The 21,911-nt window shown below is 41.9% G+C and overlaps 1 protein-coding gene across 4 annotated transcripts in view; it reads right to left on the reverse strand.

The window, feature by feature from the left end:
* The window catches only part of ATRNL1 (attractin like 1), a 1,099,511-nt gene that overhangs the window by 564,307 nt on the left and 513,293 nt on the right, over positions 1–21,911 (reverse strand). The window contains exon 23 of one of the 4 annotated variants that reach the window (XM_084633635.1): positions 7,360–7,434. The exons of the other annotated variants lie outside the window; for them this stretch is intronic. Coding sequence (XP_084489761.1) covers positions 7,379–7,434 — 56 coding nt within the window. The 3' untranslated portion in view covers positions 7,360–7,378. Of the gene's footprint in view, positions 1–7,359; positions 7,435–21,911 lie in introns of those variants that run through there. 4 annotated transcript variants of the gene reach the window in all.

Below are 21,911 nucleotides of genomic sequence, written 5' to 3' on the forward strand. Positions count from 1 at the left end.
CCATGCAACCTGAATGGCTGCAGATGCCAACAGGCTGGCTCTTAAGCCAGCAGCAGCTCACTGGCTTCTCAAGGCTCATATACAGCACTGTGCTTGCTCCTGTGTTAACTTGTTCCTGCTGCTCCTGCCTTGCACCCAGCCTTGACTTGGTCCTGACTCTGCTTTGAACCACTCCTTGTCTGCTACCCTGCTCACTCCAGTTCCTGACCTATGGTTGGCTCCTGACTACAGCTCGACTCTTGATGATTGACTCCGGCCACTAGGCCTGCTGCCAACTCTAGTCACAAGGCTAGACCTCCGTTATCCCAGCTGGCCGACAGTTAGTAAGATTACAATTTGATGTCCCCACAACAATTATGCAGGCAAAACCATACAACTATTATGCTCTTGAATGAACTCACACAGAAAAATGATAAAAGACAAAAACACCGTCACTCGTGGGTGAACAATTTTCACAAAATGATCACTCCATATCTGACCTCACAGACACTGTCCTCCAAGGAAACCTGCATAACACCTTCAGAAGACGATCTTGGGAGCTGAAATCCATAACTTTGCTAGACATTACCAATTAGACATTGGTATAATGTCTCTTTACAACAATCTGTAAGCCACTAGCCCTCCTTTGTACTATGACCAGGGAAATGTTAATTGCCTATTTCATCTTGAATAGTCTCTTGCAATATGAGTTAACTCCTTATGCTCAACAATCTGTTCCATCCTGTATTTAGCTGAGACACTGATTACCTTTTCCAGACCTGAAGAACAACTCTGTGTAGCTAAGAAGCTTGTCTCTTTCACCAACTTGTCTCTCATATCCTGCGATCAATGCAGCTACAGAAAAACTACAAACAACCTTACTAATGTTATTTTAACATAGGATTGTCTGTGTGTAATTTCCTATGTTTTTAAAAAAGCAAACTTGAAACAAAAAACAAATTCATTCACATGACATATTGACATTCATATGGGTCATCACTGATAGGTCTGGAATCTTTAGATCCACCACACAAGAGCTCAGCAATTTGAGCTAACAGAGTAATTAATAGCTGTGGTAGTCACCCCTCTATGTGGACCAGCACTAGAAGGGGATGTGACACTCTGCCAGTGGGTTTCACAGATATTTGCTGACAGCAGAGGAATGGTGAAACTCAGCAATGTTGGGTTGTATTCCAGGCTCTGGAAAGGAGTGTGCTGTAGTGAGCACAGACTCTTTTGCCCATTCCCCCCAGTCATGATCCTTTCTGCCCGGCCGCCTCCTCCTCCTGTTCCAGTCCTGTTTCTTCCCCACCTCAGCTCTTCATCAGAGTCCCAGTCTTGTCCAGCTAGTCTTACTTTCATGATTCCAGACTACCTGCCCCAGTCTCCTTGCCCAGCCATTCTCAGTTACCCTCATTCGGCCTCTTCATCTCACATGTCTCTTACCACTCCATCCTGGCCTCTAGTGCTCCCCACCTATGACCATATCCCTGCTGGCTCCCAGAACCAGTCTCCCTCTCTCAGCTCCTCATCCCTGGCTCATTGTCTCAATATCTCGGTCCAGCCAGTCTCAGTTCTCCCTCCAACACCCTGATTTTTTCTCAGTCTCCTCACACTTATTGGCTCACTCCCCCTGACCATTTCACTACCTGGCTCCCAGGCTCCCTGCCCAGGCAATTGTAGGCTCCCATCCACCCACTGCTCCTTGTCCCAACCTTCTCTCTCCCACAGCACAGGTTCTTCCCTTGCCTTCTCTGCCTTTGAATCCAGTAGCTTCCTCCTCCATGCTTCGTGGGCCTAGCCAGGGAGTCATTAAAAGCATAAGAGAGTGTCTCTCCCTGCTCTCAGTTCAGCTGCCCAGACCCAGAACTGGCACAGTTCACAGCAACTCAGTTGCAGGGAAAGTTGCACTCAGCCTCAGGCTGGAGCATACATAGTGCAGACACTATTCTTTTCAGGGAATTTAGAAGCTAAATTTTCCAACGTCTCAACTGAGCATGCACAAACTGTTTATTTTAAAGGCTTATATAATGCATCCAAATATGGGCAGATTTTCACTGGAATGTCAAAAAGCACCTCTCTCACACCGCCGTCCAATCTCAAGTTCCTGCTCCAAAGCATAGAATGCTAGAAGTTTTCAAAGAAAACATCAACAGAATTTTTTAACATGGGCATGTTTTCCCTAATATCGTTCTTGGAAACAGCTGAATTGTTTGGCTAAAACTTTCCCAAAAAATTTAGCCTGAGGCAGACATCCAGCATGGAAAATTTCAGCCCAAATGGTTAAGGCAAAGTTATAAACAACTAAAAACAGGGTCTTACACTGAGAAGTGTGGGGCAACTTTAACGATAGATGGTGTTACTAGTCCCAGCTCTCATATGGTCAGGCTCCTGGCTCCCTTTTTGACTTTATACATGTATAGATGCCTATCTTGCAAGCCGTAGATGCTGAATTGCTGGTGCTCTTAATCCACATTGTTTCCCACCCACTTAAAGTACCAACTAAAAGCAGACCTACTCCGGAAATTAGGCTTGTGGACAGTGAAAGATTTTACCAAGAGTGGTTGCTCATTGCCAAGACAGAAACTGATAATGGGCAGTCAGTCACCACAATTGATAGGAAAAGGCTACACTGGCAAGGTTGCTGGCTGTAATAGAGGGGATAAAAATTGTTTGAAGGCCACAAGCAAGATAAAAAGTGGGGATCCTTTGAGGCAGTCACATAAATCAAGAGTCCTACAATGAAAGGGGATTTCCTAAATAATGGTGGTTTTTTTTAAAATGAATTGTTAAAAGGCAAAATTGTTACAGAAGCTCTGTTGTCATTTCAACAAATAACAAAGAGCATTCAAATAGTTCTACATTTATTTCACATATTAGTAGATTACACAGTCACAATGGATGTAGGAATTCTCTGTATTATTAATTAACATCTGATTGGAGATGGTACTCAAGAGGTTAAACACTACGCACCCAGCTTCTTCCCATTCCATGTCGGGATTGAGGAAAGGGCACACTAGAGGAAGAGTGGTACGAGTTCCACTACATCCTTGGTCAGTGCAGCAGATAGCTGCTAGTAAGGTAAATAAATTAGAGCAGTATTTTCATCCTCAGGCACCCTAAGATCAAGGAAAGGGAAAGGTGGCTTACAGCTATGTAAACTTGGTGTAGCTGGGAATTAAGCACAGAGGTTTTGGGTTTCTCTCTTTAGTGAACTTTTTCTCTGAACTATCTCCGGTTTCTAGAAGGTAGGTAATTAAACTACTGTTTGATAATTCTATTCATTATAGCCAGTTTATTTTTTTTCATTCCTAGAATGTTTAAATTATTGTTTCACTGACCACTTATTTTACTAGTTTAAGAAAGGATTGCAGCAAGTTTATCAAATTGTACTTGCCCACTGAACAGGGTATTAACGTTTTGTTGAGGGTTTTTTGTTGGGTGATACAGAATAAAATATGATCAGTTTTTCCACAATCGTAACCATTGTGGTAAAAGGCAAATGAGAAGATTCTGTGCTCAGCTGGTACATTTTCATGACAATTCTGTGTGACTGGATTGCTGTGACTAATTTTATGAATAAAAAGGCAAATTGCCTTTCTGGGGGAAAAAATCAAAGAATAGTACCATGCTATTTTTATTTCCTGAAATCTCTTTTAAAGTTATAGTAGGAACCTCCTTCATCATTCCAACGCCAGCCTTGTCACAGGCAGTCTTCCCACATTTTTCTATTTAGGGCACCCTCTATTCATGCTAGTCCTACAAGATATACTTTCATCTATTTATTGTACAAGGCATTTTGTTTCTCCTTTCTGCAGTTTACAGCTATTATTCTGTATTTTCATTAAGAGTTTGTTGAGTACAGTCTTACTTATATTCACATCTATTTGCAGAAATTTGGCTTTTGTGACTGAGTTCCATTATCAACTGCTATAGATCACACTCGAGACACAAGTTGAGTGAGGTAGTATCTTTTATTGGGCCAAGTTATTTTGGTGAGAGTCAAACTTCAGGTCAGTTTGTCATGATCTGTCGATCATGTTTGTCATTTGTGACCAAAATATATCTGTCACACTTGTACCATATCTAAATTAGGGTTACCACCAGACCTATTTCAAACTAGGATAACTGATTTTTGAACTTTCACTGAAGTTCCTTCATTCATGCCTTAACTCCCTTATCTCGAACATACAATGTGTAAGGATCCAACTGATCCTCACTATTACCAGTTATGCATCAGTGTCCAAACAAACACGGTCATTTGCTGCGCAACTTTTACTATTGCCTATCTTATCCACTTGCATTTCTGATGAAACATACTGCCAGGGGCATGAGTTTCAAAATCCAACAGCAACAACAGCATAATCAACACAAAGTATTGATATACCATCTTTCATGAAAGAGGGGAGGGGTTGTCAAATGATGTTTTAAATAAAATATGATTAATATAATCAGAGTTTTCAAATTAAAAAAAGCAACAACCTGAAGTTTCTCTTCCTTTATTTTTAAGGGTTGCTTGTTGTAGCACTCAGCCTGTTACAACAGGAACTAGTTCCACAATAGTGGAGCATAGTTAGTAAAGACCTTTGCTTCCAGAGATTTTTAGATGTAACTTGGACAGACCTAACAGCTTGCTGATTCTCATCCTAAGGGAGAGCTGATATACAGAGAGCAAAGTTCTGTCAGATATAAAGAATTGTAAAAATTAACTATTTTAAAAGTAAGTAATACATCTTTGAAATTAATATGACATTGTCGGGGTCTTAAAACTGGGGCAATATTTTCAATCAAGTGGGTTCCTTTAAGAATACAGGCTGAAGCATTCTGGACAAAATATAAGCAAATGTGCTAACAAATATATATTGCAACAGTCCAGTCTTTTCAAAAATGAAATAATCATATAGAATATTCCAACTTTCTCCCATTATGTAAAGGGCTTAATCCTGGTGACAATCTGAAAATGGCAGAAAAAATTATACCATTAGAAAACATGAAAATACATTGATAAATCTTATTATCAGTATAAATACAAATGTTATACTAGTGTTTGCTGTAAGGAATATTTTAAAATGGCTGCTTATGATCTCTGTTCAACAGCACTCACAACTAACTAGCAATATTTTTGTTTTAATTTAGTAAAATAATGCGATGATACATGACATAGCAGTTAGTTATAAAAGATAATTCTACATGATGATTTGCTGGAAATATGAGAGATATCAGATAAAATTTTCAAATGTTTTTTGGCACTTAGGAGTCTACATCCCATTGACTTTCAAGGAAACTTGGACTTCTATGTGTCTAAACCTCAGATTTTTAAAGGTTGTACATACCTAAAAATGTAGTCAGGCACGTAGTGGGATTTTCAAAAGTGCCTAAGTGCCTCACTCTCATTTAAATGTTTGAAAATCCCACTAGGCACTTGTCTGCATCTTTAGGCTTCAGAGTACCTTTAAAAAGCTTCCCCTAAGTCACTTATGAGGCTAACTCCCATTTTCAAAAGTCACTTTGTACTTTTGCAAATGTTGGTCATCATATAAATCTTTCATCAATAAAAAAACTCCGTGTATTTTTTTCTTAAAAAGTAGCACCTAGCAATAAGATGCAGATGCAGAAGAAGTGTGTTCTGGAATGGCACATGGGACTTGTTACTGCCCATTACCTTATTTGGCTTTCAGGGGGGTTTCCATGATATAAGAGGACCGGAAGTTGATTATTTGAAAATGTGTGTGTGGAGCAGGGAGGGGCAAGACAGTAAAAAAATCGCTCATGGAACTGAAAAAGGCAAATAGTCACCAAATGAGATTTGATTGATACTGATTTAACAATAAAAGTGTTTTATCTGTTTTAACATTCTACTATTTGTTACACTGACTGTTATGTACGAAATATAATAGGACCAATGTTGTGTATCCTGATTTTTATTTTATTCTTAAAGACACATTATATGTGAATGGCAGTTAGCTGGGAACTGCACGTTCTGCTAACTGTAATGGAAAAAAGGTTTGAAAAAAATACACCCATTTTCTTTCTGTGACCATAATTTATCCTCAAGGAAAGGATGTATCTTCTGAGAAAGTTAGTGAGGTAAGTAAAATTTTGATGTTATTTTCAATCCTGCTGCTATAATGTTCAACTTATTTTACAAAACCTATAAATAACGTATCTTCATTCATTCCAGAAATGCATATAAACTTCTTCCCCTAAAATTAATCAATTTCCATAAAATAACCCAGAAAAATAGCAAAAATAAAAACCTACCAAAATTCTTACAGCGTGCCCAAGTTCACCATGCAGAAGCTGGGGCTGTATTATGCATGTCCATATTAAATTTGGGGCTGTATTATGTGTGTGCATATTAAATTGTACATTTGCACATAATGATCCCCTCATAGGCATGGGTCATTAGTAGAGGCAGGACCCTGGTTCTTTAGCACTGCAGCACAGACCTCTACCATTTGAGCTAATGGAATATCCATTAGCTGGTTGTAGCAGTAGTAGGTCATATCCTCTAGTAAATCAGGCATTAAAAGGGGATACAACACATTTTGCGAGTGTCAATAAATCTACCACACTTTTATAGAAACTGTGTTATACAAAGAACAGAACTCTGTATTATACAATGTCTTTCATACGCAATGTATTCTAAAGTGCTTTACAAAGCAATGAGTTACAGCAGATACCAGTAACTGTTCAAGGCTTATGTACCACACTCAGAATGTGGACATTAGAATGTTTTAAAGTTACTGTGAAACAGCCAGCGACCTTGTCATTCACAGACATGCTTCCCCCATGTGTATTCAGAGTAATATCTGCCGCCTTTAGTAACAACAAATTTTCATAGCTTTTTACTCCCGTTAACCATGGAGTGCCAATTCAGCCAAAAAAAGGATGAACTGGATTTTATTCTGGTTCATAAATCATCAACAGAATATTAAGTTTCAATTATTTACACCTGTACAAACCCACTGGGGTTGCATAAATACAACTGATGGCCCAATTTCGCTTACAGAACATTTATAACAGATCATACTACGAGAATGTGTATTAGACAAAAAGAAATGGACAGATAGGCGGACAGACAAGAGAAGAAAAGAACCCCAGCTTCATTCCCAGATGCCTGTGTTGGGATACAGATATTCAGGCCTGTCTGTAAAGGCCTACACTTTAACAATTTAGGTATATGTTTATTATTTAACTAGTTATAGAGGTATAAAAGAAAGAAAGAATCAAAATCTCTGTCTGCCTGTATAAGGCCTTTTCTCACTGTGACAGTCTGAACCCCGGTTCTTAGGCTAAGGCCTGTGGCTAAGCAGCCGAGGCAGCCAAAAGCTGGGAAGCGTATGGTCACATCCTTACATTCCAGACTGGTCACATTGAAATAATAGCTACTGGGCTGTTAGGAATACAATCCTGTCCTGATAATGCCGATCATCTCCAGAGAAAGGGAAGTGCCTAGAAGATATAAAAGGAAACTTAGTCTGATAGCATCCTCTCTGGCAAGAACTCACTTATCAATAGCTAGGATGTGAAATCCTCATTTCTTTGTTGTTCTGTCACTGTAGTCCCCATTTCCCTATTGTTTGTCTGTATAATCTCTGTCTGGTTCTGTGATTGTTTCTGTCTGCTGTATAATTAATTTTGCTGGGTGTAAACTAATTAAGGTGCTGGGATATAATTGGTTAAATAAACATGTTACAATATGTTAGGATTGGTTAAATTTCAGTAAAATAATTGGTTAAGGTATAGCTAAGCAGAACTCAAGTTTTACTATATAGTCTGCCATCAGGAAGAAAAGGGGGGAATGGGAACAAGGGAATGGGGATGGGGGAATTGGAATCATGTTTTGCTAAAGGGGGAGGAAGTTGGAATCATGTTTTGCTAAAGGGGGAAATGGGAACAGTGACACAGGCAAGGTTCTGTAGTGTCAGAGCTGGGAAGGGGGACACTAAGGAGTGAAACTGGAATCATTGCTTGCTGGAAGTTCACCCCAATAAACATCGAATTGTTTGCACCTTTGGACTTCGGGTATTGTTGCTCTCTGTTCATGCGAGAAGGACCAGGGAAGTGACTGGGTGAAGGAATAAGCCTCCTAACAGCCTGGTTTAGTTTGCAGGGCTGGTGTTTAGAAAAAATGACAACATATTTTTGTTCATAAAACAAACAAATGGAAATAATGGAGACAGAAAAAATGGAACCCTTACAGATACTTTTCTTCACTCCGCCCCATCAATGAGTCACTCTTCAGACAAGAATTCAATTCTTCTACTAGATGTACTCTCTCTCCAAATATTTCACTTTTCATTAGCACACCTTCATATTGTTTAATATCGGGTATGTTTCAAACCTTTTTCCTGAATGTCTTGTTTGTTATTTCATCTATTTTGCTAACGTGCATTGTTGCCTTTCAGACCTCAAACAGGTTGCCCTTCGGTTTTCTGTCATTCCTACCCTTTTATATCAAGACTATAGTAAATTACAGCTTACCATCAATGGGTTATATTTTGGGAAGAGTTTACATAAACTCCACACCCCAAAGAGAAAGAAGGCTGATGATAAATTAACAAAACAATGTCTCATAGGCTATTATATACCTGTCTGGAATTGAGTTGATTCAGCCAATCAAAGAGATGCTGTACATGGTGATGTCCATATTCTAATAAGCAAGTCCTTGGAATTTATGTAGCTCAGGATTCTATTATCTTAGACATAGAAAGCAATCTCTAATTATTTAAGACATACAGAGTCTTTCATTAGAAAATCTTGCAAAGGCCTCACATCCTAGGCAGGGAGGTATTACTGATTACTGTCCTCCTATGTGAAGTGATTTACTCCTAGTCAGAGGAAGAGTCAAAAATAGTCCTGGGGTAAATAAAGTCTAGTCCTCATGGACATCAATGGGGCCAAGATTTCACCCTGCAAGCCTTGATTAAAATTCTAGCACTTTTTTCTTGTAATGATAGCATTGGAAACATCAATCAGTGTAAACCGATCATGAAAGGAACCAGGAACTGGGTTCCACTTCTGCAACAGGAAACAGGTGAAAGGATACATAGAGATCCTTCCCCATGCCACACACTTCTTTTTATGCAAAGTGGGCAGTTATCTTTGGACAGTACGAAGAACTACTTCACTGGTCCCCAAAATCCTTAGGCTAGCATGCTGCATAGTCACATGATAACAGGAGCTGAGTTGCAGCAAAGAAATTGTTTCACCAGCCTGTCCTAAATGCTGCAAAACAAGCTGCTATTTGGTGGAATAAATCAATATATAAACAAGTAACAGGCAGACACACAAGCAGGCCAGTGTACCTACAGAGCTTGGGGTAGCATCATAATACTTTATTAGACAATTAAGGTATTTGGTGAGGCTAGTTTATAATTCCCTGGAAGGCCAGAATTGGTTTGTGTTGTTATTTTAGCTCAAGGCAAAGACTGTGTTTTTCTGGTGCTTTTTGTTCTTTTATATGTTGTGAGTAGTCAGTCTGCTAAGACCTATCTTTCCTCAAAGCATCCTGGGATTGTCTGATTCAAACTGTAATTTGTTCCACTAGCCTCTTTAAATACCAAAGAGATTTCTTTTTGAACAGCATTTATTCATACGATTCCACAAATTCAAAAGACAATGACAGTTTGTAGTCATTACTATTACTGTATTTAACAATAATAAAAATTGCCTCAATCCGTATCAAAGTCAATCAGTGTTAGATATAATTGTTGGAACTCATTATTCTAAGTCAAGCATGACAGTTTTACAATTACAGTAGGTATTTAGTTTAAACTAATGACGTCCCAAAAGAAAACTAGCAATATAAAGATCAGTAGCAGAGAATCTAACTGCTGGGCCACTTCTTACAATTCAGCTAGCACAAACAATTTCCAAATACTAAAATTTATTGTTTCCAGTTTCATTTCAAGTTTCAACTTCAACTTAAAATACCTGGGAAATTTACGTTAACAGGATAAATGCTACTTGTATTTATCACCTAAAATACTCTCCTTGAAATGTTCTTGAGCTTTAAACCCTTTTTAAGCATACCAAGGCTGCCATCTAGTGCTTTACACTTATTTCTATTTCATTCTCTTTAGTAATTTCTTTCTGAAAAATAAGTAGGTCCTGTACCAAGTTCCTATCACATTATATATCAACATATATAACAACAAATTTCCCAGGTGTGTATGTACGTATACACACACACACTACCTATAAATAAATAGAAGTATACTTACACATGCACATAGGGGGTTAAAAGCTTTGTTTTATTTTCTTATTAGTAGATATTACTGTTTTCAGCAGATATTTCCTATATTTACATTCCTTTACTAGCATTACAACCTTGCTAATAAATACATCTGTGCTCAACAGCTGTGAGATCTGATTACAGGAACTGAATAAGATAAATCCTATTTTCTGGAGAAATGATGGTCTGGATTCTCTTCTGGGTGCAGCAATAGGCAGCAGGGAGCTGGCTGTAGTTCCCTGATTCTCAGGTCAGGTCTATGCTCCAACACAGTTTATAGCAGCCCCAGCAACTCGTAACAGCTCCCAGCATGCCATTAACTAGCTGAGAAAGCTAGAGAACAGCAGCCTTCCACCTAAATCTCCCATCTGCCTATGGCACACTCCCTTCACGAGCTGGCTATGCCAGCTGAGGGTTCCCTGAAGACTTCTCGGCTAGAAGATTCCCTGCCCTTATGAGCTCTTAAAGCAGGAGAAAAGGGCCTCGGTCATGGGAGAAAATATGGGACTGTCTACAATGAGTTCTTTCAATGGGTTTAACTTCCTTTTGAGGAGCCTACAAGAACAAATATGGGCACAGTTCCTCTAAAAGGAAAAAGAAAAGGAGTACTTGTGGCACCTTAGTGACTAACCAATTTGAGCATGAGCTTTCGTGAGCTACAGCTCACTTCATCGGATGCATACCGTGGAAACTGCAGCAGACTTTATATACACACAGAGAATATGAAACAATACCTCCTCCCACCCCACTGTTTCATATTCTCTGTGTGTATATAAAGTCTGCTGCAGTTTCCACGGTATGCATCCGATGAAGTGAGCTGTAGCTCACGAAAGCTCATGCTCAAATAAATTGGTTAGTCTCTAAGGTGCCACAAGTCCTCCTTTTCTTTTTGCGAATACAGACTAACACGGCTGTTACTCTGAAACCTGTCTAAAAGGAAAGATACTTTTAAAAAGAATTCTGAAATACCACCTTGAACTGTGCTGTCATCAGATCACATAGGCTATACAAAGTTAGGCCTGGTCAATACCTGGACCTTAGATCTTCATTGTTAAAGAAAGTAGCGCTAGTGAATTACTAAATGGAACTCTTCCCACCAAGTCACTGGAAACCAGTGTTTCAACATGGTACACAGGGATACTGTGCAGGTGAAACTGACACCTTTTAAATGGCACATAAAACAGATTCCAATCACTTTTGGTCATTAAAGTTCTCAGTTTTCTCAAAAACATGTGCCTAGTTTCTGGTATCTTGGACAAATACTAGTTTAGGTAATTACATTCTCCCTATACTCACATGCCTACATCCCTTCACAGTTATACACTGATGGGGTGCACTGTTAAATATCTGCATTTCACTTGAGAGGTGGCTGTCATTCACAGGAGTTCTTGTTCATCTAGCTTATGAATTCCTTCAGGATCAAATGGTGCTGTGAGAATGTAAATGCAAGTTATTTCAGAAATGTCACCCTTCATTAATCCTAAATACTACTACTTCAATCTTAGGAATAGTAATGATCTCAGAAGGACAGTAAGCTTAGCATTAATTCTAGCCAGAAAACGAGAATTCTGTAAGCAAGATTTCTAAAGTGCCCCCAAAGACGTTGTGTTTAGTTTTTACTCTGAAGTTCCAGACATCAAACTTCATTTATTAGGAAGTCTTATTTCCTCTTACCAGTTATATAAGAAGTAAGATGAATTTTCATTAAATGAGGTAGGAACAATGAATATGTGGGTTTTTTCCATATAGCAAATAAATTGCTTATAGATTGTTTAAGCACTTGACATTAAAATATATGAATAGCATCAGTAGATCACCCAGCCATTTCCCCCCTGCAGAGCAAGGTGTCAGCATCCTGAGGGCTACGGCAGCTCCAAGGCTGTAGTAAAAGCCACACAAGGCTGCTCAGCCAGAGGCAGGATGATTTTTCCCTCCTTCCCTTGTCCCCTGCAAAGACCACCAGAGTTGGTCTCATGTCTTTTTACTGAATGCACTTTCCATGCCTCCTTCCCCACCCACTGAGAAGGGAAAAAAGCCTTCCTCTTTGTAAACTGCTGACATACTAAGGGAATTGCTTGCTACTATCCTTCCTGTATGTATACCAAGAAAACAGGTGATAATTTTGTAAGCTATAAAATTTTATTGCCAAGAGTTGGGAATGAGATTACACACAGGTGTCAAAACCATAAATTAATTATGCAAGTCAACCCTCTAAAAGTGGCAGTAAAATCTTTAACAGCTCACCTAATTATCACATATTTTGTTTCTGCCACATTTTTTAAAAAAGCTATTAGGGAAACATTTAATAACATTTTAAAAAATGTATTTGTACTCTTGTTTTCCCACCACTTGTAAATTTGGGTTGCCTTAGTTATGAGTCTTTGGGGGCTCACTAACTCTGCTTTCCTGACAGCCTATTCTCTCTCTGCATGTCTAATATGTCCCACTGGAATTAACAGTTAAGAGTTGCAACAAACCAGCACTGCAAGTATTTTGTGGCTGCACTGACTCTTGAGGCTTCTCCAGACCTACCTACCTACCTTCCTTTGTGCACCTGCAGTTACAGGAGCTCTTCTGAAGTGGCAAATGACGCTTCACCAAGACTGCCCACCTGTAATTCCCCATTCCCATGTTTCCAGACTAATTACAGGAGTGTTTGTGGAGATACATTAAAGAAAATTTCACATTTAAGTCGGTGCTCTTATTTGTTGACAGAGTAGAAGTAAATAAGTACTATCGCTGGTTTAGAGAGCACAGTGGACATATGTTAAGATCAGTTTTAAAACCTTTGCCCCAATTCATGCAGAGAGTATAAACTGTCCAAAAATAAAGTACCAATACAATGTACTTGCTGGTTTGCAATAAGGACCATTGTTTGAGTAATACAGCATTCTAGTAAGAATAGCATGTCCACATATTAGCTGGATACTTTACTAGCATAAGTCTGAGCTGACTGCTTTACCAATGATTGGCAAAGCCATGGGTCTGGCATCTCTTCCCAGATTAAGCCTCTTGCTTTGTATGCTTTTAGTTCTTTTAATCGTCCTCTATTTCCCCCCTCTAAACTGCATTAGTTGCTATGGAAGCAAGGCTATCACTGGTATGGGTGGACTTGGAACTTTTCACAAATGACAATTTATGTAATGATTTGAGATGGATAGGTAGATTAGATACGGGGAGAGAGAGAGAGACTGATTGACCTCGGGAATGGAGATAAAATAAAGGGCTGGACATTCACTCATCTTCTTTTAACTTCAGCTTTTTGGTCTTCTTGTTGTTGTTACTTTTTAAAGGGTTGGACATGTGCGGTTAACCCAATACCTACGTACATATTCAGAGCTAGGACTTCTTGTGGAGAGAGGGGAAAGGTGCTCAAGCAATAAGTCTTCTCTTTTGAGAAAGACAGGGAGCCTTCAGCAACTACCAGTGTTATGTCTTCTTCATAAGTGACCCACTCTTCCCAACCTCAATCCATCCTTGAAACTCAATCATCTTCAAGGCAAGCATGAGAGTGGCTTCCCTCCTGCTCCATTTCAGTTTGATTCAGAACTCTTCATCAGGTCCTGTTGTTCTCATGACTATCAAATTTGAAAGTGGTTCTGGTTTATACCAGAGAGCTCCATGGTGTTTGTAAAACCCTAGGTCTCAGGATGGGTAGTTTGTGGGGATAGAACGTTGACCTCTGAATGTAAAAGCGTGAGCATTTACTGCTAAAGGGACTTGGTTTATTACACTGAAGGCAGTAATGGATTCATAAAACCTATTATGTGGTCCATTGACCAATACTGGATTAAACTGGGTTACATATGCATTATCCCTTCTTGCCTCTATTGCTATAAAACATAATATCCCATTGGAATAGGGAAGAAGATGATCTTGTTCATTCCAATATTTTATAATTCTGTGCTGCAGTTCTCTGTGCTGCACTAAAACCAAAAATTTGAAAGCAAGGAGATCTCCAGGACCCAGTGGAAAACTACATGACTCTCCCCCTGCCCAAACACCACAGTGCTGTGCCTGAAAAACCTGAAAAAGAGAGAGACCAGAGGCATGAGTTGTCTGTCAGGCCACTATTTACAGGTAGCATGACTTCCAGTCTGCTCTTGGGCCTCCTGCCGTCTCTTCCCTTTTTTCCATCAATATGGTTGTTGATTCCCTCCATTCCTCTTAACTCTTTTGCACCTCTCTCACATCACATCAGAAGGTTTTCTCTGCCAACCCCCAGCCCTGGTTCACCACAACATCCACTTCCTCCTGAGCACATGCTATCCCCATATACATGCTACTTTTAGCATGCTAGCTCAGGCAGAGCTAGTGTAATTTTTTCTACCCACACTGGGAAATATGCCCTTAGACTGCTAGATGTTCTTATGTGGCTGGTACAGGAAAGACTTTCATCTCTGGTGGGGTGTGGTGGGGAGGGTGTATGGAGAAAGAATGGTATGGAAGAATCCAATTCTGACTGCTCTGAACCCAGTAACACATGCCACTGTGGCTGAGCCCCAGGGAAAGAAAGAATGCTCTTCAAATTCAGCCAGAGAGAGGACAATCAGCTATGACCGCCTAGGATATGTCTACACAGAAATTAAACACCAGCAGCTGGCGCAGATCAGCTGACTAGAATTCACAGGGCTTGGGCTGTGGGGTTGTAAAACTGCTCTGTAGACATTCAGGCTTGGGCTGGAGCCCAAGCTCTGGGACCCTGGACTGAGCCCAAACATCTACACGGCAATTTTTAGCTCCATAGCCTGAGCCCCATGAGCTTCAGTCAGCTAACCCAAGCCAGCCATAGCCGTGGTGCTAGTCTTTTATTCTAGTGTAGATGTGCCCCTAGAGTGGACAAGAGGAAGACATGATGTTTTCTGGAGAGGAAGAAAACAACCATTAGGCCCTAGGAAAAGAATCTGTATAGAGAGATAAAGAGAGAGACAGTATGACTGGGTGAGTGGAGTGACTGAATGGATGAGAAATTATTTTGGCTAAAAATGAAAAAATTGATCTGTGAACCACAGAGAGAATAAAATAGAAACCTGTGCTATAATTGGTTTTCTTTTATAAAAATTGATTTTCAAAATATAACACAATTGGAATACACTTTCAGAGGAGCCTTAAACTGATCTCTGCTGGAGCACACACATTTTTTGAGCAGCAATACACCACCGATAGATTCTAACATCTATGTAGGTAGGCATACCATTTACACTCATGAAACCCATTTCTTCTGTACTGTGACAGGGTCGGGCCAGATGCCTACAGGAGAGTAATAGAAGGCAGATATATTAGCCCCAGCTTAAATAGGTCCCTTTTCCCTGGGTAAGGTAACAGGGAAGGTTCCAGAACAATCAGGAACCTTCTGGAGACAATTAAGACAGACAGGCTGATTAGAACACCTGCAGCCAATCAAGAAGCTGCTAGAATCAATTAAGGCAGGCTAATCAGAGCACCTGGGTTTAAAAAGGAGCTCAGTTCAGTTTGAGGTGCGCGTGTAAGGAGCTGGGAGCAAGAGGCACTAGGAGCTGAGAGTGAGAACGCATATTGTTGGAGGACTGAGGAGTACAAACATTATCCGACACCAGGAGGAAGGTCCTATGGTGACGATAAAGAAGGTGCTGGGAGGAGACCATGGGGAAGTAGCCCAGGGAGTTGTAGCTGTCGCAAAGCTGTTTCAGGAGCCACTGTAGACAGCTGCATTCCACAGGGCCCTGGGCTGGAACCTGGAGTAGAGGGCAGGCCCAGGTTCCCCCCAAACCTCCCAACTCCTGATCAGACACAGGAGAAGTTGACCTGGACTGTGGGTTCACGAAAACAGGCAAACTAAGGGCTGCCGTGAAGCTCCAAGGCGAACAAATCCCCCAATAAGCGCAAGACCCACCAAGGTAGAGGAGGAACTTTGTCACAACTGGTGTCAACCGTGGGATCTGGTGTGCACAGCGCGGCGGAAGGAGGAGGGTTTTTGGGGAGGGGGGGAGGGAAAAAGGAGAGGGTTTATTTTTTTTTTCACCTCAATGGAGGAGGTAGTGCGGGCACTGATACAAGCCACGGCTGCCCAGCAGGAAGCTACCTGTGTCCAGGCAGCCGCCCAACTGGAGGCAGTGCGGCTGCAGCAAGAGTCTAATCACCTGCTGATGGACCAGGCTGCTCAAGACCGGGCTATGTTTCAGGAACTGGTAACCTAGGTAAAGGCCCTTACAGAGCTGAACCGCAGCAATGATGGGACGCAGATCATGCGGGCCAGCAATTGGCTGCAGAAAATGATGCGGGAGGATGATGTAGAGGCATACCTCCTGGCCTTTGAGAGGACAGCTCTGCAGGAAGCTTGGCCCCGAAAACAGTGGTCTGGCATCCTCGCTCCATTCCTGTGTGGGGAGGCCCAGAAGGCCTACTATGATTTGCCTGAAGAGGCTGCAGCAGACTACCCCCAGATGAAAGCAGAGATCCTGGCCAGATCTGGGGTAATGACCGCAGTGTGGGCCCAGTGATATCATGAGAGGAGGTACCAGGAAAACAAAACCCTGCGGTCCCAATTATATGACCTCTTCCATCTCGCACGAAAGTGGTTATGAACTGAGTCCCAGAGTCCAGAGAAGATACTAGAGGTTCTTGTCATAGACCGGTACATGAGAGGACTACCGCCAGACCTTCGCACCTGGGTAAGCCAGAACGAACCCTCCACCTACGACAAGGTTGTCGCGCTGGTAGAAAGGCGAAGGTCAGCCAGGGAGCTGACCCGACCAGTTAAGGAAGAAGCACCCCAGGTTAAACTAGTAGCACCAAGCCCTAGAGCTCAGATGACTGGCCACCAGGAGAGCCCAGGTGGAAAAAGAGAGGGGCTGAAGGCCCACCAGAAGCCACAAAGAGTCGGAGCACTGAGGGGGAAGAGGATCATGATGTTAGACTGCCCAAACCAAGAGACCAGGAAACGCCTAGAGCTCCATACAGATGTTACTCCTGCGAGGAGTGGGGACACATAGTTGCACAGTGTCCCAATGCCAAGGAGCCTATGCAGTGTAACCTGGGGAACTGGGCAGACCCAAGCTCCCTAATCCACCTTGTGGGGGTCTCACTAACCCCACATATGTACACCAGACCAGTGAAGCTAAATGGGGTAGAGACCACAGCAATGGTTGATTGGGGGAGTGCTATCACGCTTGTCTCAGGGAAGCTCGTGAAGCATAGTCAGCTGCTGTGGGCTAAGCATATGGGGATAACATGCGTCCATGGGACAGTTGGTTATTACCCCACCATCCCAGTAAAAATAGAGATTCAGGGGAACACTACTGAGGTAGCAGCAGGTGTAGTCCCCAAACTCCCATACACGGTGCTCATAGGGAGGGACTTCCCAGGGTTTGAAGACTTACTTCCAGTAGGGGAATGGGAGAAAGGGGGAAGCTCTGAAAGTAGCGAGGCATCCACAGTAGACTGTCAACCCCCAACCTTCTCTGAAATATCCCCAGATTTGTTCTCCACTCCCAGACAGCATAGAAAGACGAAAAAGGAAAGAAGGGCAGCTAAGGCCTTGGGAACCCGTCTACTGGCCCAAAGCCAGAAGGTCGCTCTCGTAGTTAGGCAGACCCGAGCAGCTGAAAAAGAGGCCACCCAGGAAGGAGAAGCACCCGAGTCTGACCCACACCCTAACGCCTCTGAACCAGTAGAGGCAACAGAGACTGGCCCCCTAGATCTTGGGCAGATTAGCTTCGGGAGAGGAAATTTTGGACAGGACCAGGCTGAAGATCCAAGGTACGAAAACATTAAGAAGGAGGTGACTGAAATAGATGGGGTCCCCGTGGAAGGGAAAACCCAGGAACCAGGACCCTACTTCATAATGAAGAAGAATCTCTTATACCGGGTTGCACCAGTACAGGGGCAGAAGTTACAGCAGATCCTAGTACCTCAAAAACACCAGAATGCTGTATTAAGTCTGGCCCATAGTCATCTTTTTGTGGGGCATTTGGGGGTAGGAAGCCGGAAACATGAACAAATTTATCACATTGCCCTTTTAAAGCCTTGGCACCAATGAGAGGCGTGTGTAGTGGCCCAAGAGACCCCGATCCAGGGAAATAACATGCAGGAGCAGATCAGGATATCCACTGTATGACACCAAACCAGAAGAAGGAAGTAACTGAGATGATCAACCGATACCAGGATGTGTTTTCAACCAAATCAGGTCGGACCACCGAAGCATATTACCAGATTATCACAAACCCTGGGGCAAAGGTAACTTTAATGCCCTATCAGGTCCCAGTGGCAAAAAGGGAGGAGATCAAGGCAGAGGTAAAAAGGATGTTGGAGCTGGGAGTCATCGAAGAGTCCCACAGTCAGTAGTCAAGACTGATTGTGTTGGTGCCCAAACCCGATGGCACCACTAGGTTTTGTAATGACTTTCGCTGGCTGAATGAGATATCCAAATTTGATGCATACCCCATACCGCGTATTGATAAGTTAGCTGACCGCCTGGGCAATGCCCGATTTTTGACCACCCTTGATTTAACAAAGGGATACTGGCAGATTCCCCTTGCCAAAGATGGGAAAGAAAAGATGGCACTCTCTACACCAGAGGGTCTGTTTCAATATACTGTTCTTCCTTTTGGACTGCATGGGGCACCTGCCACCTTCCAGCGTCTTATGGGCAAGCTCCTACAGCCCCATACCAGTTATGCAGCGGCATACCTGGATGATGTGATTATTCACACCCCCGACCGGGAAACCCACTTAGGAAAGGTGGAAGCAGTTCTGGACACGCTAAGACGGGCTGGCCTCACAGCCAACCCAGGGCTAGCTGAGGCTAAATACCTTGGCTACATTGTAGGAAGGGGCATGGTCCAGCCCCAACTAAACAAACCAGAGGCTATGCAAAATTGGCCCCGGCCGAATCAGAAAAAGCAAGTCCGGGCATTCCTAGGTGTGGTGGGGTACTACCAACAATTTATTCCCCATTTTGCTACCAGAGCGGGTCCCCTGACAGACCTGATAAAAGTCCAGACATGGTGAAGTGGACAGATGCCGCAGAGAAAGCATTCATGGATCTACGGACAGCCCTCTGCAGTAACCCCGTGCTTATAGCCCCAGACTTTAACAAAGAATTCATTTTACAAACAGATGCATCTGAAGTAGGACTGGGAGCTGTCCTATCGCAGATGGTCGGAGATGAAGAACACCCAATCCTCTACCTCAGGAGGAAACTCCTCCCGAGAGAGCAGAAGTATGCCATGGTTGAAAGACAGTGCCTAACTGTGAAATGGGCCATGGAAACACTACGTTATTACCTTCTGGGATGACGGTTTACCCTTGTGACCAACCATGCATCCCTTCAGTGAATGCAGCAAAATAAAGAGAAGAACGCAAGGGTGACCAGATGGTTCCTGTCCTTACAACCTTTCCAATTCACCATACAACACCGGGCTGAAAGCCACCATGGCAATGCAGATGGTTTGTCATGAGTATACTGCCTGATGTCCCAAGTTGCCCAACCCCGTAGTGTTGAGCGGCGGGGGGGGGGGGGGAGATATGTGACAGGGTCGGGCCAGATGGCTACAGGAGAGTAACAGTCAGATATATTAGCCCCAGCTTAAATAGGTCCCTTTTCGCTGGGTAAGGTAACAGGAAGGTTCCAGAACAATCAGGAACCTTCTGGAGACAATTAAGACAGACAGGCTGATTAGAACACCTGCAGCCAATTAAGAAGCTGCTAGAATCAGTTAAGGTAGGCTAATCAGGGCACCTGGGTTTAAAAAGGAGCTCACTTCAGTTTGTGGTGTGCGTGTAAGAAGCTGGGAGCAAGAGGTACTAGGAGCTGAGAGTGAGAACGAATACTGTTCGAGGACTGAGGAGTACAAGCATTATCAGACACCAGGAGGAAGGCCCTATGGTGAGGATAAAGAAGGTGTTAGGAGGAGGCCATGGGGAAGTAGCCCAGGGAGTTGTAGCTGTCGCACAGAAGGCACTCTAGACAGCTGCATTCCACAGGGCCCTGGGCTGGAACCCGGAGTAAAGGACAGGCCTGGGTTCCCCCCAAACCTCCCAACTCCTGATCAGACACAGGAGGAGTTGACCTGGACTGTGGATTCATGAAAACAGGCAAACTAAGCGCTGCCGTGTAGCTCCAAAGCAAGCAAATCTGCCAATAAGCACAAGACCCACCAAGGTAGAGGAGGAACTTTGTCACAGTGCGTATGAAGTCATGCACACACAGGTATCAGAATTGATCAATTGCACACACAGGTATTAGTGTTTCAAATGTAGTACCGCAGATGTTACACTCAAAGTTCTGCACATGTACAGACAATATTTTGCAAAACTTCCCTTAAAATTTAGGCTAGAAGTAATAAATATCTAGAAGTTCATGTAGGAGGGTATAGTCTCCTTTCAAAGAATCGAAGCAACAAAAAGCTAACATTCTACACCCTACACAACAAACTCTATTTACCAATTGTAAATTTAAAATCTTAGTTTTGTTAAAAATTTGGTTTGGCTATCAATGAAAGTTTGTTTTTGAGTGTTCAATCTGAATGCAATCCATGTTAGAACCATAAAAATAGCACCTATCCCACTGATTTCTACCAATCTGTCTAAAACCATCTCTTTCTGCTACTGATTCGTTTGCACTCAGGAGCACTGATTCTGAAAACAGTATTTCAGTTGCTTATGTATGAAGAACTAATCCAGCCATTTGGATGCTTACTTTACTGATATACATCACATTGGCTGAGTTACTAAAGGACAAAAGACTAATAAATGCATCATGACAAAATGTTGTCTTTACAGTGTACATCGATAACTCAGCTGTACAACCAACTCTTGCCTCCACTCTGAATTCATGTATATACACCAAATCAGCCTGCAGTTATTCACTAAAACGTTGGCTTATAACAAAATGGTTTAGGGATATGTAGACTTCCTACCAGATGTACAAAGCCACAGTCCCGAACTGAATTTATAATACATATACCAGAGTATTTACATTGTGTCGAATTGACGCTTAAATAAAATAGCACATTTTAAATTTACAGAGCTTGCTCTTTTGTACAGAGCTAGTCTTTCTTATGATACATCAAATACCTAATTTGGTAATGAGCGATACCAGTATTCGTGATGTTCTTGGAAATATGTCATATACTTACAAAAAATCTGAAGAAATGTACATCTCTTCAAATATTTTGAGCATTTTCTTAATTATCAAATCTCTTCTTTGTTTAAACAAAGTTTTTTTTTCCTTCACAGCTTGCCATTTCTTCTTTTTTGATCATGCAGTGAAGTTATAATGAAGCAATTATGAAATCACAATAATTTCAATACCAGCAACAGCCTGTGCTCCTCATAAAATCTAGGTATTGAAAAGACCTAATGCAACATCTAGTACAGCTCCCTGCCTATGCAGGATTGGATTGTTCCCCAATTCTACATTTATTACTGCACTGTTCAATTAATTTTAAATATCACAAGTGATGAGGCTGCCACCACTTCTCTTGGGAGACTGTTATACAACCTAGTACAGTAGATTATATTGCTAGGATTATTTTTTCTGCTGTTCAACCTAAATTTTCAATTTTAAAATTTCATCTCATTACTTCCAGTTTACTTATACCATGCTGAATAATTATTCTTCTTCCTTAACGTAACACCTTTCAAATAACTGTAAACTGAGCTTACTCAGGAATGGGAGGTTTGACACCAGGTAGTAAATGGCTAGAACCGA

Source organism: Lepidochelys olivacea (genome assembly GCF_965140295.1).
Source record: "Lepidochelys olivacea isolate rLepOli2 genome assembly, chromosome: 7".
NCBI classification, from domain to species: domain Eukaryota; kingdom Metazoa; phylum Chordata; order Testudines; family Cheloniidae; genus Lepidochelys; species Lepidochelys olivacea.